At 37.9% G+C, this 19,442-nt stretch overlaps 4 protein-coding genes across 5 annotated transcripts; 1 reads left to right on the forward strand and 3 right to left on the reverse strand.

Moving 5' to 3' along the window:
• Nucleotides 1–2,537: 2,537 nt before the first annotated feature.
• On the reverse strand, nucleotides 2,538–8,015 carry Tbcd (tubulin folding cofactor D). The gene is made up of 8 exons (XM_014247660.3): nucleotides 7,707–8,015; nucleotides 6,836–7,635; nucleotides 5,602–6,759; nucleotides 4,100–4,528; nucleotides 3,904–4,026; nucleotides 3,501–3,844; nucleotides 3,273–3,432; nucleotides 2,538–3,209 (listed from the first exon to the last, which is right to left on the reverse strand). The coding sequence occupies exons 1-8, from the start codon at nucleotides 7,865–7,867 to the stop codon at nucleotides 2,728–2,730; spliced, it is 3,657 nt and encodes a 1,218-aa protein (XP_014103135.2). The 5' UTR covers nucleotides 7,868–8,015; the 3' UTR covers nucleotides 2,538–2,727.
• A 31-nt stretch (nucleotides 8,016–8,046) lies between these two features.
• Vps53 (vacuolar protein sorting 53) lies at nucleotides 8,047–18,226 on the reverse strand. 2 transcript variants are annotated; one of them, XR_011395036.1, is made up of 8 exons: nucleotides 17,985–18,226; nucleotides 17,313–17,819; nucleotides 17,040–17,247; nucleotides 16,393–16,951; nucleotides 16,152–16,324; nucleotides 15,357–15,612; nucleotides 14,253–15,281; nucleotides 8,047–8,135 (listed from the first exon to the last, which is right to left on the reverse strand). XR_011395036.1 is itself a non-coding variant. In XM_014247662.3 (7 exons), the coding sequence occupies exons 1-7, from the start codon at nucleotides 18,090–18,092 to the stop codon at nucleotides 14,330–14,332; spliced, it is 2,763 nt and encodes a 920-aa protein (XP_014103137.1). In that variant the 5' UTR covers nucleotides 18,093–18,225; the 3' UTR covers nucleotides 14,123–14,329. The 2 variants fall into 2 exon arrangements, 1 of the variants encoding a protein (XP_014103137.1); XM_014247662.3 differs by lacking the exon at nucleotides 8,047–8,135 and having other exon boundaries at nucleotides 14,123–15,281; nucleotides 17,985–18,225.
• On the forward strand, nucleotides 8,422–12,521 carry Tnpo-SR (transportin 3). The gene is made up of 6 exons (XM_014247661.3): nucleotides 8,422–8,778; nucleotides 8,858–9,946; nucleotides 10,010–10,176; nucleotides 10,242–11,062; nucleotides 11,132–11,681; nucleotides 11,751–12,521. The coding sequence occupies exons 1-6, from the start codon at nucleotides 8,662–8,664 to the stop codon at nucleotides 11,812–11,814; spliced, it is 2,808 nt and encodes a 935-aa protein (XP_014103136.1). The 5' UTR covers nucleotides 8,422–8,661; the 3' UTR covers nucleotides 11,815–12,521.
• Nucleotides 18,227–18,304: 78 nt separating the features above from the next.
• Nucleotides 18,305–19,095, reverse strand: Psf2 (DNA replication complex GINS protein PSF2-like protein). The gene is made up of 2 exons (XM_014247664.3): nucleotides 18,735–19,095; nucleotides 18,305–18,674 (listed from the first exon to the last, which is right to left on the reverse strand). The coding sequence occupies exons 1-2, from the start codon at nucleotides 18,977–18,979 to the stop codon at nucleotides 18,326–18,328; spliced, it is 594 nt and encodes a 197-aa protein (XP_014103139.3). The 5' UTR covers nucleotides 18,980–19,095; the 3' UTR covers nucleotides 18,305–18,325.
• Nucleotides 19,096–19,442: the final 347 nt, after the last annotated feature.

Here is a 19,442-nt window from a genome sequence, read left to right on the forward strand (position 1 = left end):
AGATATGGGTTTTCACCTAAAAGTGGGCTGTGCCACGCCCACTGTCTAATTTTGAACGCGGTTCCTATAAAGTCATCTCATACCATCCCAGAGATAAAATTTAATGACTCTGGCGTGTTTAGTGCTTGATTTATCGCGCTTTTAGTAGTTTTTAACAGTACCGTTATATGGGGAGTGGGCGGAGTTGCCACCCGATTTCAACTATTTTCACACCGTCAATAGAAGTGCTAAAAATATTTGCTTCCAGTGAATTTTGTTATTATAGCATTAGCGGTTTAGGAGATATGCACATTAAACCTATTAGAGGCGGGACCACGCCCACTTTTTTTAAAAAAATTTTAACTGCAGGAGCCCCTCCCTAATGTGATCCTGTGTACCAAATAACAGTCTTGTATCTTATTGCGGAGCTTAGTTATGGCAAGTTAATTGTTTTTGATTAATGGCGTTTTGTGGGCGTGGCAGTGGTCCGATTACGCCCATCTGCAATACCAACCGTCTCACGGTACCATGAAACATGTCTACCAAGTTTCATAAAGATATCTCAATTTTTACTCAAGTTAGAGCTTGCACGGACGGACGGACAGACGGACGGACAGACGGACGGACGGACAGACAGTCACCCGGATTTCAACTCGTCTCTTCATCCTGATCATTTATATATACATAACCCTATATCTAACTCGATTAGTTTTAGGTGATACAAACAACCGTTAGGTGAACAAAACTATTATACTCTGTAGCAACAGGTTGCGAGAGTATAAAAATTATGAAAATAGTAAAATATCATTTTTTGCATAATCTTTCACATTTTATCAATGTAGCATTTGTGCAAAAAAATAATAATTTATCAAATTTTCATCATAAAAATCGTTTATATGGCAAAAAATAATCATGCATATGTGAAATGGCATTTGTATTTCTTGTTTTCTCATTCATTTCATTTCATTTTTCTCTTTATATTGGTAGATACGTATTTTGTCAGAGAACGTTGTTAAAAATTCTCATTTCTGTTAAATAACAGCAAAACTATACAGAAAGTGGTGAACTCCTTGATCTCAAATTTTCAGCCAACCAATCGAGCATCATACAAAATTCAATTTGCACCTTCTCATTGTTTTAAGTTCTCTGATTCATATACAACTTATTTCTCAAATTTTACCATCAACACACACTTTGCGTTGCAGGTTACATATTTAATAAATTAACACATAAATACATACATATGAATAAAAACAAATTGGTGAAAGTTATCAGCTTATTTTACTTCGGTGAACACGCTTTTCAGGCAATGCTTTTCATACGTATACATGTAATAACATTTTCTAATAAAATTACTTTCACTGCACAAGCAAATATTAAAGCTTAAATTGAATACTTTATAAATACTTTTATTTAAATAACTTGTATGCATTTATCTTTTTACGCCAACATTATACTAAATAAACCAACTGAAGAAAACCTACGAACGAACTATCAACTGGCCCAATAGGAACAAACTAGAAAAAAATGAAAGGATAGAAATGAGGGGAAATGAAAAATGTAGAAACGGACTAACGGAAACGAAAATTGGATTCTTACACATGTATATACATACACATGTACATACATACACACATTAATTTCTACAAATGTTCAAATATGTGTACGCATATAGTATTTATTACAAATCAACACATTACATACACACATAAATTTTAAGTAAGAAAACATTTTTTTATAACCTTTTTTTTTTAAATATTTTAAATTAAATTAATCCTTCTCGTTAACTTTTTTGGTATACTTCTTTAATACTTTGATGATAACTACTTATAAAATGAGTAAATAACGTTTTTTTTAATATACTTAATAATCTTTATTATTTATGATAATTTAATATCGAAAGTATTTTATTTTATTCTAATAAGTAAAAGCAACGTACCTTTTAATATGCGATTTATCGGTGTCACCTTGTTATAGCGGTTATATGCCGCAAAACTTTCATGCACACACATGTATGCAAGCGTGAATAGCGAAAATTGCAAATTGCAGAAATATACCACTTTCCTTCACATATTTTTCTTATTAGCACAGACTTTATATATTTAAATTAGCACATTTCTCCACCGCCGGGTAACCACATTTGCCAAACTGAGGCCTCTGAACCATTAGCACAATATATTCCACTACACTTCACTTTCGCTGCGCAAAGAACATTTACACTTTAAATAAAGCTTTAAACAATATTTTTTAACACATTTCATTATTTTTAATCACTGCACTCACGTTTATTGTACAAAAATATATCACACAACCGAATTTGCAAAGTTAACTGAAGTAAACCCGCGCACGAACTGTCATACACACGAGCAATCCAATAGGAACGAAAGAGAATAAAACGAAACTTACTGAATTGGGAAAGGAAGAATAATAAAGGAAATGAAAAAGTGTGTTAAGACCAAATTGCGGAAATACACATAAAAAGCCGTTTAGAATTACATACTTACTATAAACATATACTACATACATATAAATATTTCTCATTCTATTAAATATCAAAATTTGTTTTTGGAATATTGGCGGCAACATTTATTTTTCCGAAGGCGACGCATTATATTCAATTATTAGTAATAATTGCGATTTTCAATTAAAATTTAATATAGGTTTGTTAAAATAAAATATTAAACGGAAGGTAGTAGAGTTCCTCCCGCCGTGACAAATATGCATCGTTTTATTATTGTCTTATACAATTTAATTTCTAAAACGTAGCGCCGCACTCACACCTGCAGCCACACCTGCAACACCGGCCGTTTCAAGACTTGTGCCTGCCACACCACTAACTGGCGGTTTAATACCCATTAATTCGCATAGTTGATTGCGTACAGGACGCACCATAATTAGCGGCGATCCCCAGTCTGTTTCGGACAATATATTCAATATCTCATCCATATTCTCTTCAGGAATGTCACAACTGTCACCATGCAAAGCAAGCGCTTCGTACAATTTAGTGGCACTTGTTTTGCGCACATGTACATGGGTAAGACCGAGGAATATTGCCATTTTGGATAGTATGCGTTTGCAAAGATGTGGTACTTGCACCAGCTGGCAAAAGACACTTATGCTCGATACGAGTTTGTAGAGTTTTTTGTGTCCTTTAATCTCAAGATTCAGCAGGCGGTAAATGTCCTCACCAAAAGTATTTGACTCATCCAATAACACCACGTTTATGGTGCCTATTAATGCGAATAATGCGATGTGTGAAAATTGGGTAATGTTAAGTAAGGATTAAGACTAACCTGAACTTATTAATATGTCCAAGAAGTTCAGCATAGGATATGTCACACGTTCATTCATGACATTTTCTTCGAAGTTGGCGACTATCTCTTTACATAAACGTGGCACTTCTGCAGGATGTGTGCGTAAGAATTCAAAGAATGCTGCCGATGAGTATTTTATCTAAAAAATGTTTTAGATAAAAACTTTAAAATTAAATACTGAATAAAGAAGATTTAATATTTGTTTACCAAAGACTCTGTCAACTGTCCAATGCTTGCGCTCAACCCGAGTAGCACACGCTGTGAGTAATCGGGCAAATCGAGCAAGGAGCAGAATAGTGGGAATGTCTGGTCGGCAAACAGCCACAATACACTATTAACATCGGCGGGGAATATCTCCAGCAGGCGTACATGGTGCCGTATGTGCGGTATGGGGGGTGTAGTAGTTATTATTTGACAGAAGAGACGACCAGCCAGGCCGCGTGTACGATCTATTTTCTCAACAGCCTGCTGCATGAAACCCAGTATAATTTGATGAACTTGTTGTGGCTGTAGTAGGTCCTTCGGACATGTTGTGATAAGTTGATGGAGGGCTGGAAAAAGCGACTAATAAGTTTTTCACTAATAAATAATTAATTTTAATATATAATACCATTCATTGCTGCTTCGCGTACCCATGCGCCAATATCACCTCGATTGTCTAATGTGTATTCATTCAAGGCTTTTATAAGGCAGTCTACAACTTTGTTGAAGTACTTTGGATTGCCAAATGAGACTTGATAAATAGAAAAATATTCGTAAATTATTATTTTACAAGAAAAATTTCCTCTTCTTCTAACAAAGCTTACTTTTGCTATCTCTACTAAAACCCAATGCGTGCACCACATTACTAAGCGCTTTAACACTATCACGTCTCGCTTCGCTCCATGTGCCCGTTGCCAGGTTCTCATGCTGATTCATCGCTTCACCGGTTGTAATAACAGCTTGTGTTGGCGTAAGCGAATGCTTTATCAGACTTTCCAGTACATCATCTAAATTCGCTTTGATCATAAAGTCGGGCAATGCACCTAAAGCGCTTATAAAGCCCATACGTGTCTGCTCCTCCATGATATTTGTGGCACCTTTTATGTAGCTTCTTATAATTTCGGCATTTGGGCCAAATCGCTCATCACCCATATAGTATGAGCGGCACAGTTCTGCGAAAGCTGCTGATGCACCCTCACGTATGGCAGATGCTTTATTCAACAGACATTTATCGATGATATACTGCCAAGATTCTGCAATTTTAAAAATATTTTATATTTATTTATGTATACTTGAACTATAGGCATTTGTTGTTGTAGCGGTTATCTAATGCCCACTTGGGTGGTAAGGTTCGAATTGGTTGTCTTTAAAGTCGTCCAACGGCAGGCCCACGAAGTGTGTTGTTTCGACGGAGTCGGACTACAGGGAGAGAGGCGTTAGATAAGCGAGGTTTGCTGGGTATGCAAAGAGATGGTTAGAGTCATTTGGGACCTAATTGCACGATGGACATGTATATGCTAAGTCGGTGTCGATTCTGGATAAGTAAGAGTTTAACCTGCTACAGTATCCAGAACGAAGTTGCGTAAGGGTCACTCTAGATTTCCAGGGAAACTCGAGATATTCGTCTGCAATGGGCGGTGGCTTGACTCCAAATACGCCATTCACTGAGAGGGAGTCGATACAAGTATTGATGGCTCCACTATGAATGGCGATCAGTGCGTGTCTAAAGTTAGTTGCATCCTTAGTCTGCTCGGCGTAATGTTCGTTGTCGTCGACGTAATCAAGGAAAGTCCCCTTGATGTTGCTATGACGCGAAAACATCCTAGCAGAAGCTGCGCTAAGAGGAGTTCATTATGTTTTTTGACCGGAAGCATGCAAATGTTTAACCGGAGACATCAAAAGGCATCCTGTAAAAGTCCGAAGTGCAGTAGTTTGACACGTCTGAAGGTTTTTCGTGACTGGCCAGCCGATTGCTTGGTATGTCGCCCGCAACATTTCTTTGTCTTTTCCCATGTGTTGCGATTTGAGGATTTTGTTGCGGCTCTGTACTTTGACCGCGATCGTATGAGGAGTGAGGGAGCACAGGCTGTCGAATGTAAAATGTTAGGATTGTTGACAGTCGGAATTTTAACGCCATCGACTATGTTGTTAAGATCTAGTCTGGATTTAATCGGGGAGAGTGTCAAGTCAAAGATAGCCGGTTACTTTCGCACACCTGCCATCCATTCCAGTGCATGACATCAACACCATGCAATCATCAGCGTACGAGGTGATAGAAATTCCTTCTGGTGGTTGAGCCCTGTTTGAAAAAGACATTTGTACTTACCCACGCACGTGACGGATGCTTCAATGCGTGCCATGCTGCAATTTCTTATGAAATCAGTAGAACAGTGTTTCATAATTTCACCGCTCATGCCACGGAACATGTCGCGATGCACATATTTTGCCATCAACTCATTTAGGTCGGTCACCAATTGATTAGATAGAAACTTTTTGCAAGCATTGCCTTCAACTTGACGCTCTGTCTCGCTCAAAGCCAATGTAATTTCACCAATCGCTAGCACAGTACCGTGCCGCATATTGATATCAATTGACTCCGTTTTGCCCAAAAGCTGTCCCAACACCACAGTTGCCATATATTCTGGTGCGCGAAAGGTTAGCTTGTGCAACGCCTTTGCGGTCAGTTCACGTATCAACGTATCCCAGTGATTCACTTTACGCTCGACTAAGTGATCGATCAGCGGTTTCTGATACTCCTCAAATTGTGCTATGTAATCACCTACATTCAAGTAGGAATTTTGCCGTAAACCCACAGAAAAAAAATCGGTTGCTGTTGAAATTTCTATGCCATGTGGGAAATTTCCTAAACGACCAACACTCTCTTGGAAAGCAGCAGCTGCAGCGCGTCGACAATTTATTTCACGATCGAATACAGCGACCGTCAGTAGACCTGAAGATATTTGCTCCACGAAAGGTTGAAAATCTTCTGGATTATAGGCGCGTGCAAATGCCCAGCACATGTAACAAGCAGCATCGCGTATATGCTGACCCACGGACATGTAGCCCTTCATTTCATCGTAAAACAAAGCCTGCATCAATAGTGGCACCAGCGTACGTAGACGATGTGGCAACAGTAGCCCACGCTTTGCCAGCTCAGCTAGCGCTAGGCATGCACCATGCCAAGCCTCATGCGGCTCTAGTGGATTTAATATGTCAATAACGGAACCAATTACTTCATCAGCCAATTCTTTGGAGAGTCTGTTTGTGACACGCCCTATACCCTTGGCTGCGCTCCAACGTATGTCACTACCACCACTGCGCAATGCTTGTAACAATTCCTCTATTACTTCCTCAATGGCATCTGGCACAATGATTTCTTCGCCATCACCATCTGCATTGTCCGTATCAGGTTCATTTCCGCTGCCGCTTTCGTTAGCCGCAGCATTTGTTGACTTATTCAAATTCTTAGCCAATGAACGCGTACCTGTAATTTGTTTTAAGTGTAATTTTTTATATGTTATACCTTATAAAGATTATCTTTTTCATTTCTGTATAAATACCACGCTTGTATCGCCAGCCTGCCAACCGCGGCTTCAAGTACACCAAACCTATGCGCTGCACAATCTTTATGTAGCACTTGTATTTCAAAAAATCATTACTTTCTTTATATTGCAGTCCAACAATCCATTTGAGTAATTTATCGGCATATGGCAACAAATCTTCACGCTTTCCATGCTTCAAAATAGCAGAAACGGCAGCTAATTCACCGAATTTAGCGTCGCCAGTTTCCGATTGATGTTGGCTCATAACCCAGTCCAAGTAACGTTCCAAGTAAATATCTTTAATATCAGCGCGCACTAAATATTTGGCTGCCAAATATGCGGCTATATTGCTACATGTGTCATTTGTGGCTGAATATAATTGGCAGAGATCAAAAATCCGTTCCATTTTCGATTTACTATGGACATTTGTATGGTTCAACATTTGCGTAGTGTCAACGCAGTTACCAGACGAAGTTGGCTCGTTAGTCTTTGTGACATAAGCATCCAAACGAGACATATGGAAGGGATTCAAAACCAATATAGACATCCAAAGCAACAGCATGTATCGTGTCTCCCAGTGGTTAAATTCATTGGGATTTTGACGTTCGAGCATTTCCAAAGCGAATTCGAGATCAGTCAATTCATGTGGTAAAAACTTTACCAATACTTTGTATGTGCGTACTTTAGTAATAATATACATATATTTGAAGGCGGCATGGATTTCGCCTTCCGACAACGCCCTGTTATGAACTTTCGCTAGCAATCGCTCCAATAATACATTTAAATGCGGATCTAGTAAATGTGGCTGCTCTTGATATCTAAAGAGTACGAGACATGTAAATTATTATTTTATGGCACTTAATTAATTAATTATTTGCATTGAATGTACCGAGATAAAATTTCCGTATATTGCTCATGGTCTTTTTCAAAGCCTGGCGCATCGCAAGCTTTCAAAAAATCGATCATTTCGAGTACTTGCTCCAATTCCGTAAACTGCTCCAGCGTATTCGAGGGACCTTCATCGTCCTTCAGTTCTTCGCATTGTAGCATTTTTAGACAGCAATTATTCGACTCTTTTACTGAAAATTTTTGGCAATTTTTCTATATTTTTTGAACAGCCGGTTGCTGAGTGCGTTGCTTATGTTTTTTCCGATCTACGTAAATTTATAGACTTGCTTTGTTGTTGCTTTGCATATGTTATTTCTGCTGTTTTTGTTGGAGTTTTGTTGACTTCATTCCATTCCCAAATTATGCGCGGCCAGATGACACATCGATATATCACAGTAAACACTTTTTATAAAGCGAGTTTGTTTTGAAACTGCGTGAGAATTAAAATGTAAGAATATTAACAGAAATTTTAGATATAGTTAATTTTAATGTTGAGTAGCACCAAAAATTATTTTGAGTTACAAATAACAGGTAAAAATTGAGCCAACCTACCATTATATACATATACATACGAATATATCAATATTTGCGAATAAAAAACACTTTATTCAAAATAAATACTTAAAAGCATACAAGCATTGAAGTCAAAGTAAAATTAAATATTAAAATATTAATTGTATAATAATATATTAAAGAATCAATGAATCCATACTTTTAAATTTATGTAGTTAGTGTCTTCTATTTTCCACAGCTGAATTTCTATCTGCGATACACCCTGTGTTCGGTATCAGCTCGTTTGGCAGTATAAAGAATCGTCAGCTATTCAATTATTACAGGAGTTGTGAACACGAAAAGTGTAAAGCAATAAAATTTCAGAGTTATTTTTACAACTTCTCCACAAAATTTATCAATCGAAATAAATTATTTAGTGAGTACGTCGTAGTGTTGAAGTGAAGATGGAAACAGCGCCAACCGCTGAGTTAGTTTATCAGGGTATTTGTACCCTTTTCCACAATAGTAATCCCAAAGAAAAGGAAAAGGCCAACAAATGGCTAGAGGATTTTCAGAAGTCGGTGAGTTATCTATTAAATTCAAAACAAAACTATACAATATATTTGAAAATGTTACCAAAAACAAATATCATAATTGCAGATATATTCATGGACAATTGCGGACGAGCTGTTGCAACAGAAACGCGATTTGCATTCGTGTTATTTTGCTGCACAGACGATGCGTAACAAAATTCAAAATTCGTTCAATGAACTCCCACCTTCATCACATGAATCCCTGCGCGATTCTTTAATTGCACACATCGGACAAATAACAAATGATACCGATGCAGTAATTGTAACACAACTCAGTCTCGCCGTTGCTGACCTGGCACTGCTAATGGCAGCTTGGAAACAGCCAATTATCGATTTACTAGAATTATTATCGCCACAAGCACAATCTGTGTGGCCACTACTGGAAATACTTACACTTTTACCAGAAGAGATCGATTCGCGATATTTGCGTTTGGGCTCCAATCGACGCGAGGAAATTCATAAGCAGTTAGATGCTGCTGCGCCCAAAGTACTTGAATTTCTATGCATTTGTTTACAACGCAGTGATGGACAACAAGAACGGCTTTTAAATTGTACCCTACGCTGCTTCAGCGCTTGGGTAGCAGTGCAAGCAATACCAATGCATCATTTCACAGAGAATCCAGTGGGACAAAAGGTTTTCCAGCTTTTAAGTAGTGCAGAAACTTCAAGAAAATTACATGATACATGTACAGAGTGTTTGTGCGCGCTGCTTAGCTGTCTTGAAGCTAGCACCAGTCGTTATAAATTGGATCCGACAATTGAAGCACAAATTTTTAATGCAGTTTGTTCCTTAGAGACGGCTTATCACATTAGTGTGGCACATGAAGATATCGATAAGACAATGAACTATTGTCGCATATTTACAGTTTTATGTGAGGCTTACTTTTACGAAATGCTTTCCAACGAAGAAGCGCCACATTATTCCATTAAAGGACTGGATTTGGTGCTGATGTGTGTCGGTCATTTTGATTATGAGGTAGCAGAAATTACGTTTAATTTGTGGTATCGCCTAAGTGAGGATCTGTTTCAACGCTATAATGATAAGTTAACATCACATTTTAAGCCACATATTGAACGGCTATTGGGTGCGCTTTACCGGCATGCACAAATGGACGCTGATCATGATGGTCTAATTGATGAACACGATAGTTTTAATGTATGTATGAAATTGGTGTTTTTACTATTACTGTGCTTAATATTCAATATTCTTCTTCAACAGGACTTTCGACGCAAAGTGTCCGATTTAATCAAGGATGTGGCTTTCATTGTGGGTTCGGGTGCGTGCTTTAAACAAATGTTCCTTATATTACAAGCGCCGAATACAACGTGGGAATCGACAGAATCCGCTTTGTTTATTATGCAAAATGTTGCCAAAAACATCATACCGTAAGCACACAAAACACTTTTTAATATTTTTACAACTACAATATATTTATTTCTGTTTTTACTAGTGATGAGAACGAAGTTATACCCAAAGTTGTAGAGGCCATACTAAATCTGCCCGATAATACGCATATTGCGGTACGTTACACCTCAATCATGTTGCTGGGCGAGCTCTGTGATTGGATCGAAAATCATCCGGAGTCGCTGCAAGCCGTACTCAATTTTCTACTATATTCACTGCAACAGAAAAATGGCTTAGCAGCGGCCGCCGCGATAGCGCTCACATCCATCTGTGCCGCATGTCGACAGAAAATGGTGTGCCACATAAGCGGTCTGGTCGAGATTGCACGTAGTCTTGATAGTTTTGAAATCAATAATGATTTAGCGATTGGTCTCTTAAAAGGCATTTCTTTAATACTATCGCGCCTCCATCACACACAACTAGAGACATCGATGCGTGAGATTATATCCTTTCAATTGCAACCATTAGCATTAATGGTGGAGAACACAACTGCCACATTGGCAAGCGTACAGAAGGGCGAACGCACCGATCCCGCTTACTGGATTGATCGCGCTTGTGCAGTTATACGTCACACGAATCCGGATATCGCCGACGGTGAGCTGCATCCCACCGTGCAAATACTGACCGATGCCTGGCCATTGTTATCACAAGTTATGGTTAAATATCAAACCGATGTACGCATTATGGAGCGTACATGCCGACTCATACGTTACGGTGTGCGTATGGTGCGCAAACAGGCTTCGGTTTTGGTTGAGCCGTTGGTCAAGCAAATGATTTGTATATATACGCTGCATCATCACAGTTGTTTTTTGTATCTCGGCTCGGTGCTAGTCGATGAATTCGCTAAAGCCGGTGAATGTATACCAGGTGAGTGTAGATTTGTTATACAACATAACCTTAATTTACTTAATTGCAATTGCTATGGTGCTTGTGCAGGTCTCTTAGAAATGCTGAAAGCTTTCATTGAACCCACCTTTAGTATGTTACGTGTGGAGAATGGTCTCAAAAATAATCCAGACACTGTGGATGATTTCTTTCGCCTGTGTTCACGTTTTATCGAATGCTGCCCTGTACCGTTTCTGCAGAGCACACTCGTCACACCGATTTTCCAGTGCGCTCTACTCGCCTGCACACTCGATCATCGAGAGGCCAATTCGTCAGTGATGAAATTCTTTTGCAATCTCTTGAAATGGGGACGTAGTTCGAATCAACGCCATGCCGAATGTCGTCCATTGGTAAAAGAGATAGCCGAACAAAATGGTGCAGCGCTAATTTTGAATCTAATACACGCCTCAGTGTATTGTTTGCACTCGTATATGTTGTCCGATGTCGCAGATGTGATATATGAATTGAAATCGGTTGAGACGCACGAGCATATGCAGACGTACATCAGCACGGCACTAGATGCTTTACCAAAGCGCAATAGTGGTGGCTATGTAACGGCAACACAACAGCAATTGGACGATTTTACTGCCGCAGTGTTGAGGTATGTTGTTAAAACGTTGAAACTTTGTAGTCAAATACATGTATATATTTTTCTGATTTCATTTTCCAGCAATGCCAGCACGCCGAAGACAATAACCGTAGCGCTGAAGAACTTCACACGCTTATATCGCTAATTAGCGTGGCGCACAAACTTCACCACAGCTTAAATTAAATGCATATATACAAATATACTCGTAACTACGTATAACAGCAAATTTGTTGTATTGTATTTATATATGTATGTATATATTTTGCATACTTAAATGTATTTAACGAAATTTTAGCATTTGTTAAACTCCAACATATGTAAATGTTAAGAATTCCACTGCGGGAGCCTTTTTTTTTTATAAAGTCAATTTAAGACGACTGACCATACAACAAAGATGTATGTATGTAATATCTTATATTTAATTAGTTCATTTAACTAACAATGGATTTTATTTTATAAAATCACTCAATATATATGTACAAAGCAATTTCAATGTAACATGTTGAATTATACATTAAAAAAAAAAAACAAGAACAAGAAATTTAATATATACATGCATACATATCTAGTATATATGTATATGTAACATATATGTATGTTTCTTGCGCAGCAAACCCCAACCGTCTAAATATTGCGGTTTATAATTAAATTTGAGCGAAAAAAAAATGTTAGCGTGTGTTAATAGTGAAGAAGGTTTAGCTAGTAGTGGCGTATAGTTTATATTTTAGTAGAATGCAAATCAAGCAACCTATATTGCAACGGTTGAACGAAGTCATTTCAAATGTAATCATTGAAATTAATGCATTGAAATTTTGTGTTAAATAAAAAATGACCGAACAGGACGAAATTTTACTTTTCACTTTACTTCGTTTATAAAAAAAAACAATAGGCATGCGCAAACTGCAGCTTGAAATTACTTCTGAAAGAAACTTGTGTACATATTTTTTAGTTTAAAAATTTAAAAAGAATTGTTTAGAAGTTTTAATAAACTTCACAGGTGCATTTCTTATAGCATAAAGGGTAAAAAAAAAGATATTTAAATTTATTTTAATTGGTCAGTTTGTATCGCAGCTATATGATATAGTGGTTCGATCTGTACAATTTCTTCGGAGATTGTAGCGCTGCCGTGGACAATAAACCATGACGAATTTCGTAAAGTTAGCTTGTCAAATAAACAAGTACGCCATACAAGGGCTTGATTTTGATTGATCAGTTTGTGTGGCAGCTATATTATATAGTGGTCAGATATTAGCGGTTCCGACAAATGAGCAGCTTCTTGCGGAGAAAAGCACGTGTGCGAAATTACAGATGGATATCTCAAAAACTGAAGGACTAGTGAACGTATTAGAGCCAGACATGGCTAAATCGACTCAGCTCATCACGTTGTGCACTTATTTATATACTTAATGGGTCTAGCAAAAACAAGAACTGCTCGCAGTAAACAAAAAAGTTGTCGGCTAAATTTCCACGGCACACGGTTTTACATAACCGAAACGGACGCGGTTTTATGGTACATTCGGCCAAGAACTGTCAACCCGGCAGCATACCAAAAGTTAGTCGCCTAGCGGAAAACGCAAAAACCAAACTTTTTAAATGAGATGAAGCCAAAACGGAAGCAGTATTTTGAGATATTTTCTCTCAATAGCCAATTCTATGCACCGAAACTAAGCGCATTTCTATATGTTGGATTCACAAATAATATTGTTGGGGCGTCATTGAAATTCGATATCAGTAAAAAACGAAGAAATTCAGTGGATGGAGCTCAAACATTAAAATCCAAGTAACGGGAATGGAATCGGGTTTAATGCTCCAAATTACTAGGAACTATTTGGACAACAATGGACCCAGATTTTTATTCAGCCAAGGACTGTCACCACGGCAGCATTTCTCCGAAATACTTCAGCACTACAACAACAACAACCACGAACTATTTGACAAATGTGTGGAGAGTCAAAAAAACAAAGCAACCAACTATGGCATTAATACTACTCAGCCATATGGAGAGGGTATGCATCAGAATACTATCACGCTGATCAGGACAAAAAGTTATCAGCAATTTGCATACCTTCTACACCTCCCAATCCTTACATAATTTTAGTTACAAAAAAGCCGGTTGGGGGGCACGCTAATGTTGCCACGTTGAATCACGAATTTACTAGCTGATGCAACAACAATTGCAAACATTTCCTACAGGGTTACTACGACAAAACAACATTGGGAAATTAAACTACAAAATGAAAATGGGTCTCGTACAAAGAGCAGATTGCAAGGTAAAACCACACATAACGAAGATTACGCTTCCCGTTCGCACTACTGATCTGATCTATATAACCAGATTGCACGCGCAATTTTCTCCAACCAATGGCAAACAGCTCGGGAGTACTGCTCAAAATTAAAGTTTTTTACCACTACAACAACAACAACAACTCCTTAACGAAACTACACAAAACATATACAATGACTACAATGAGTTTATTAATTTTTTTTTGCAACGACATATACGCGTACATACATACATATACTTAATTAAAAATACAATATAAATTAATTAAAAGCGAAAACAAAATGGAATGTAGTACTCACCAAAAAAGTAAAGTGAAACAAAAATTTTATAACTAAACAGCAGACGAATAAAATCAACAGTCATGTGCAATAACAACTTATGGCAAACGCTTCTTCAACAAACTCTCCAATTTGCGTATGCGACCACGATCGCTGCCGCTATTCGACGAGCCATCGGCGTGCTTATCTGCGCTGCCCGTAAAACTGCCGACACTGAAAATAAATGCACGCTTCGGTGTGGAAGTGGCACCGCCAGCTGGCGCCGCAGCAGTGACAGTTGCTGACTGTGCGTTTTCATCAGTGCCATTGTTGCACTTCGTAGACGATGAACTCGCATCCGTATTATCGCTGACATTCAGTTCTGATTGCGCCTGCGCACTTTCATCGTCAGCAGCTGCTGATATTTCGGGCAAACCATCGACTACGGCAACATGAGAGGCAGTGTGTTTGAAGAGATCTATCAATTGCAGCTGGTCGACGCGTTTCACCGCTTTCATATCTAAAATTTTCTGATATTCCGCAATGGTGATGTCGGGCAAAAGTTTAAGCACCTGCTGCGTAAAATGTGCTGGCGGCTGTACGGGTGTCATAACCACTTTGATAATCATTTCGGCACGTGTCATATCCTTCACAACGACTTTGGTGTAACTGGTGGGCGCCTTACGATTAACGCTCGAACCAATTGAAGGCAAATCGAGCAAAGCGGTTTTCAGACTGTGCGTATCGAGTAAGAGTTGCTCGCAACCCAAAACATTGTTGGTGCCATCGGAATGTGTTAGCTTGCATTTGTAGAGAACGTTAATGAATTTCGGTATGAAAGCGTTGACAAACTTGTGACAGAATTGTGTGAAGTATTTGCGTGATGTGGCCAAATTATCGCGAATCACCGGTATTGTCTGTTTGAAATTTGCACAAATGCTGCTAATGAAGGCACTCTGATCACCAACATTGCTTATGCTCTGCCACTGTACTTTGGACATAGACTGTAGCGGCGCTTCACAGCCCGCTTCCAAATCCTGCACCAGCAATTGTATGCAGTTTGAAATAATGCTGTGCGAAGCGTATAAAAACAAAAAAAAACAAGTGAAATCGCAAACTTGATAAAAACAGTTATTTGCTACTAACCGATGAAAGACATCCTTTTCCTCTGACATATCTATTTTATTGGCATAAGCTGTAGATATTTTCTCCTTAAGTTTGTCCTCCAATTGTTGCACTGTCTCCAGACAATATTCCGCTGTGGTTAGCACACAGCAGATTTGTATTAAATCTTCGCGTGAAAAACGTTGCGTGTCGCCCTCTTTCAAGAAATTATGGAAAACTTGACCTGCGGCTGTGGAGAGATTCTGCATATCACGTGTGAGCAAGGACATGCTTTTACCTGAAGAATTATTTAAAATAAACAAGTTTAAAGACGAAAAAAAAACAAGAAAAAACATAAACTTCGGCTGCACCGAAGCTATAATACCCTTCACAGGTGCATTATTCATAGCAAAAAGGTTATAAAAATATATTTATCTTGTTTTTGATAGACCAGTTTGTATAACAACTGTATGCTACAGCAGTTCGATCTGAGCAATATGTTCAGAGATTGTTGCCTTGCCTTGAACATTTTTTTCGGAAATTATATAGTTGCCTTGGACAATAATCTATGCAAAATTTCTTGAGGATATATTTTCAATTAAAAAAGTTTTCCATACAAGAACTTGATTTCGGCCGGTTTGTATGACAGCTATATGCTTTAGTGGTTCAATATCGATGACACCGACAAATAAGCATCTTCATGGGGAGAAAGGAAAATTGTGCAAAATTTCAGATTGATGTCCCAAAAACTAATGAACTAGTTCATGTACATACAGAGAGACAGACAGACGAATATATATAGCCTAGCCGGGGCATAATTACAAAAATTGAGCTCACCAATCGACGCTGTTGTTGTTAGCAATTTTGGTGTGCTAAACTCTAATACTTTGCTGGCATATTCACGAAGATACTTTTTAAAAACTAGCGCCAATTCATACATCGGCTGTTCATTGCTCAGCTGACAGCACTGCACCATACACTTTTTATAAAATACAAATAAGTCTGCCGAACTGTAAGAAAAAATTAATGAAATTTTTTTACTAATTAACAAGCAATATATATATAACCATAAACTCACCTTGGATAGACAGTCGTTTTCGATTCGGCAACTTTAAAGGGTTCCTTAGCCAAGTCCACAAATTTCTCCATTAGTTCCGATAGATTACGATCGATGCTCTTAATATAAATGCCTAGATGTGCCTTAAAGCAACTGCCAATTTGATCTTGAAATAAACCAATGGTTGGCGGCGCATTTGGATCAACCATGCCACTTTCGGGTAGTACTTTGAGCGCTGTTGTTGATGGTCGCCGCTCAGCGCCCAAAGTTACGCCGGTGAAACGTTTGGATAGCAGCTGTTCAAAAGCTTGTGTTTTATTGATGGCAAAGAGTAGTAGACGCACATCGATTTCGTTGCTGCGCTTCGACATAATTTGTGTGAGTTGTTCACGAGTTAGACGACAGAATTCGACAGTAATACGCTCAGATACTTCCCAGTCGAGTGGAAATACAACGCCGAATTTATCCTCAAAGTCAAGTAGGTGGCGTTTAAGCCAAGCGTAGCGTTTGTCGATTTTATCCAACCAGGCAATATCTTGGTTCTCGTGAAAGAGTTGCACGTACTCTTCAAGTTGTTGTGCTATTTAGGAAATTAAATATTTTTGATTTTTATAAATAGATATAAACTGTATAAGTAATTATAGAAAAATCCATTAGAAATAACGCACCTATAAACCACTTTAACAGTTCCTTTTTGACTTTTGGATCCAAAACGGAAATCACTTTACAAGCATCCGCCAGTTGATTCAAGCCCAAACGCTGTTTGTTGCTGGCATTACCACTTGAAACTGATTTATGTGAGAATGCATCTTTAAAATCTTCGGTTATTTGTTTAGCCAATGTCACTTGTATTTTGTCCACATTTTGCGATAAATTCTAGTACATAAAAATGTATTAATTGTTACACTAATTAATTTTTACAAGTAGTAAATTTGTTTTACCTTTATTTCTTCAATATCAGAATATTGTTTGAAATGTTGATTAACTTCAGTAATTGCTTGCAATGGATTTAATATCTCGCCATACAAACGCTTTTCAATTAATTTATTTAAACTTTCAATACCGCCTACCAGCATATGCAAGTGATTTAGTGTCGTAATCGCAGAAGTAAGATTTCGTTTTGCACAATCCAACTGTTTAATATCGCGCGTAATTTCTTTTACCATTTCCTCTGTCTTTTCAGCACGCGTTTTCACATCAATAATGTGCGCATACAATGTTGTTATAACTTTTTGAGCTTCGGTAAGAGCCATTTGCCCATCCTGACCTGTATTGGTTTGGCCACGCACAACAGCACGTATATTATCATCAATTAATGACACTTCACATTGCATGCGCTGTATGGTCTCATCAATGGTTACCAAAGACTGTTCATTTGGAAAAAGCTGATTAATGTAATCGACTGTATTGAAGTCAGGTGAGTCCATTGGATCCTCAGTTTTTAGCACCTGCAAGCAAATTTGTTAAATATTTTGAAAATTTTTTAATTGATGCTGTGAAAACTTATGATACCATTTAGTTGCGGTACGTTCTCATAATCCAAATAATACGAACGAGAGACTCGCAATCATATCATACTGCTAATTAGTATTCCCAAATTGTAAGCTACTTACCTTATCGATTGCATTCTTTACATCTTTTGTAAAATGGATACGATGCGTACCAGTAGACGTAGTATTATCGGCAACATCATCATCCACTTCCAAAACTTTTGCGCTCATTTTTAGATTCCTTATTATTCTTTAATTTTATTGAAAATTGATCTCACTGCTGTTTGTTAAAGCAAAAATTGCATCTAATCAAAACGTCATCAAAGCTGTAACAAACAGCTGATTGAACAGTTATGTGTGGATGCCATACCGATAAGTATTTGAAACGTCAACAAAATGCAAACCGAAATGGAAATTTTTATAACATTTTTTTAAAACACAAATTTTTACTTATTTTTTTTATTTTATTGAGAGAAATGACTTGTATTCATTGAATTACTCAATCCCAACGAAGAAGTATCACGTTGTGTAGCCAAAGCTGTTCGTTGGTAACGCGCTATATGGTCCAGTGAGTGAGGCAGTATTGGGCGAACAGTGTGCATTTCTAACAGCGTTAAATTATCCAATTTCGCATATGTACCCTCGCCCTTGATGAATGCGTCGATGGATGTTCGCAATTTTGCTTCACGAATATCAAAAATATCTTTGATAATCGTACGCAGCTCTTCACAACGTGGCACATCGTCTGGCGCAGTGCTCATGATCAATTGTGCTTCCACCATGTAATGCTCACTGGGCATCTTTGTGAAGAACCTATTAAAAAACGGCATTATGTTGAATAAATGCACGACAACAATGCTTAGTTTTACAAACTTTGATTTCTTTTCTGCTTCTTTGATCTCTTCCAATAGTTCAATTTCCATCCATTCGGGAGGCACAATGCGGCATTTTTGTTGTTTGCGCAAATGTATACCAAGCCATAGTGGCACATGGACGGGAAGCCCCGCACGAAACGGTCCCACACTACCCGATATTAAATGCAGAGGATCGAATGAAAAATTCGGCACAATGCCAATTGTGGACTTCTCGCCAATAAATTCTATAATACAAGGCTCCATTGCTTCTTCGATTAGAACGCTATTTACTTTTGTTTGCAGCTGATCGTGTGAAAGTTTAGCCGCCAAATTTGTAAACAAAGTGAAATAGCTTATACTGTGTCCGTAAAAAATATCAAAACAAATGTTTGAAAGTGTTCGGAAATGAATAACTAAAAAAAATAAAAATATATGTGCAAAGCAATACTTGTATATCATTACTGGGAAAACTTTAGTATAACGTCCCACGCTTTCGGGGATAAAATGGGTATGGGCGGATAGAGGAGATCCTCCAGATCAAGAATATATATAGATATAGCCGCGGGAAACTTATAGTTTTCGAGATATTTAGGTTTAAAGTTCAAAATTTTGACTATTTAAAGTACGCATTTTTCCCATTTCGAATGGGTTATACACTTATATTTTCCACTTTTATATCGACTAACACTTCACTAATTCGTTTGTACACATTTATTTTACATTATAT

The sequence above is a fragment of the Bactrocera oleae genome, chromosome 3 (assembly GCF_042242935.1).
Source record: "Bactrocera oleae isolate idBacOlea1 chromosome 3, idBacOlea1, whole genome shotgun sequence".
NCBI lineage: Eukaryota > Metazoa > Arthropoda > Insecta > Diptera > Tephritidae > Bactrocera > Bactrocera oleae.

Bases quoted from the DNA above. Each gene is read 5' to 3' on its own strand.
- Tbcd (XM_014247660.3), bottom strand. From the start codon at position 7,867: ATGCTACAATGCGAAGAACTGAAGGACGATGAAGGTCCCTCGAATACG. The intron at 7,636-7,706 runs GTACATTCAATG...CGTACTCTTTAG, and splicing joins TATACGGAAATTTTATCTCG to ATATCAAGAGCAGCCACATT. The intron at 4,529-5,601 runs GTAAGTACAAAT...TTAAAATTGCAG, and splicing joins AGCATCCGTCACGTGCGTGG to AATCTTGGCAGTATATCATC.
- Tnpo-SR (XM_014247661.3), top strand. From the start codon at position 8,662: ATGGAAACAGCGCCAACCGCTGAGTTAGTTTATCAGGGTATTTGTACC. The intron at 8,779-8,857 runs GTGAGTTATCTA...TCATAATTGCAG, and splicing joins TAGAGGATTTTCAGAAGTCG to ATATATTCATGGACAATTGC. The intron at 11,063-11,131 runs GTGAGTGTAGAT...GTGCTTGTGCAG, and splicing joins AGCCGGTGAATGTATACCAG to GTCTCTTAGAAATGCTGAAA.
- Vps53 (XM_014247662.3), bottom strand. From the start codon at position 18,092: ATGAGCGCAAAAGTTTTGGAAGTGGATGATGATGTTGCCGATAATACT. The intron at 17,820-17,984 runs GTAAGTAGCTTA...ATTTGCTTGCAG, and splicing joins TAAAGAATGCAATCGATAAG to GTGCTAAAAACTGAGGATCC. The intron at 15,613-16,151 runs GTGAGCTCAATT...ATAATTCTTCAG, and splicing joins AACAACAACAGCGTCGATTG to GTAAAAGCATGTCCTTGCTC.
- Psf2 (XM_014247664.3), bottom strand. From the start codon at position 18,979: ATGGAGCCTTGTATTATAGAATTTATTGGCGAGAAGTCCACAATTGGC. The intron at 18,675-18,734 runs GTTTGTAAAACT...GTTTTTTAATAG, and splicing joins GAAGCAGAAAAGAAATCAAA to GTTCTTCACAAAGATGCCCA.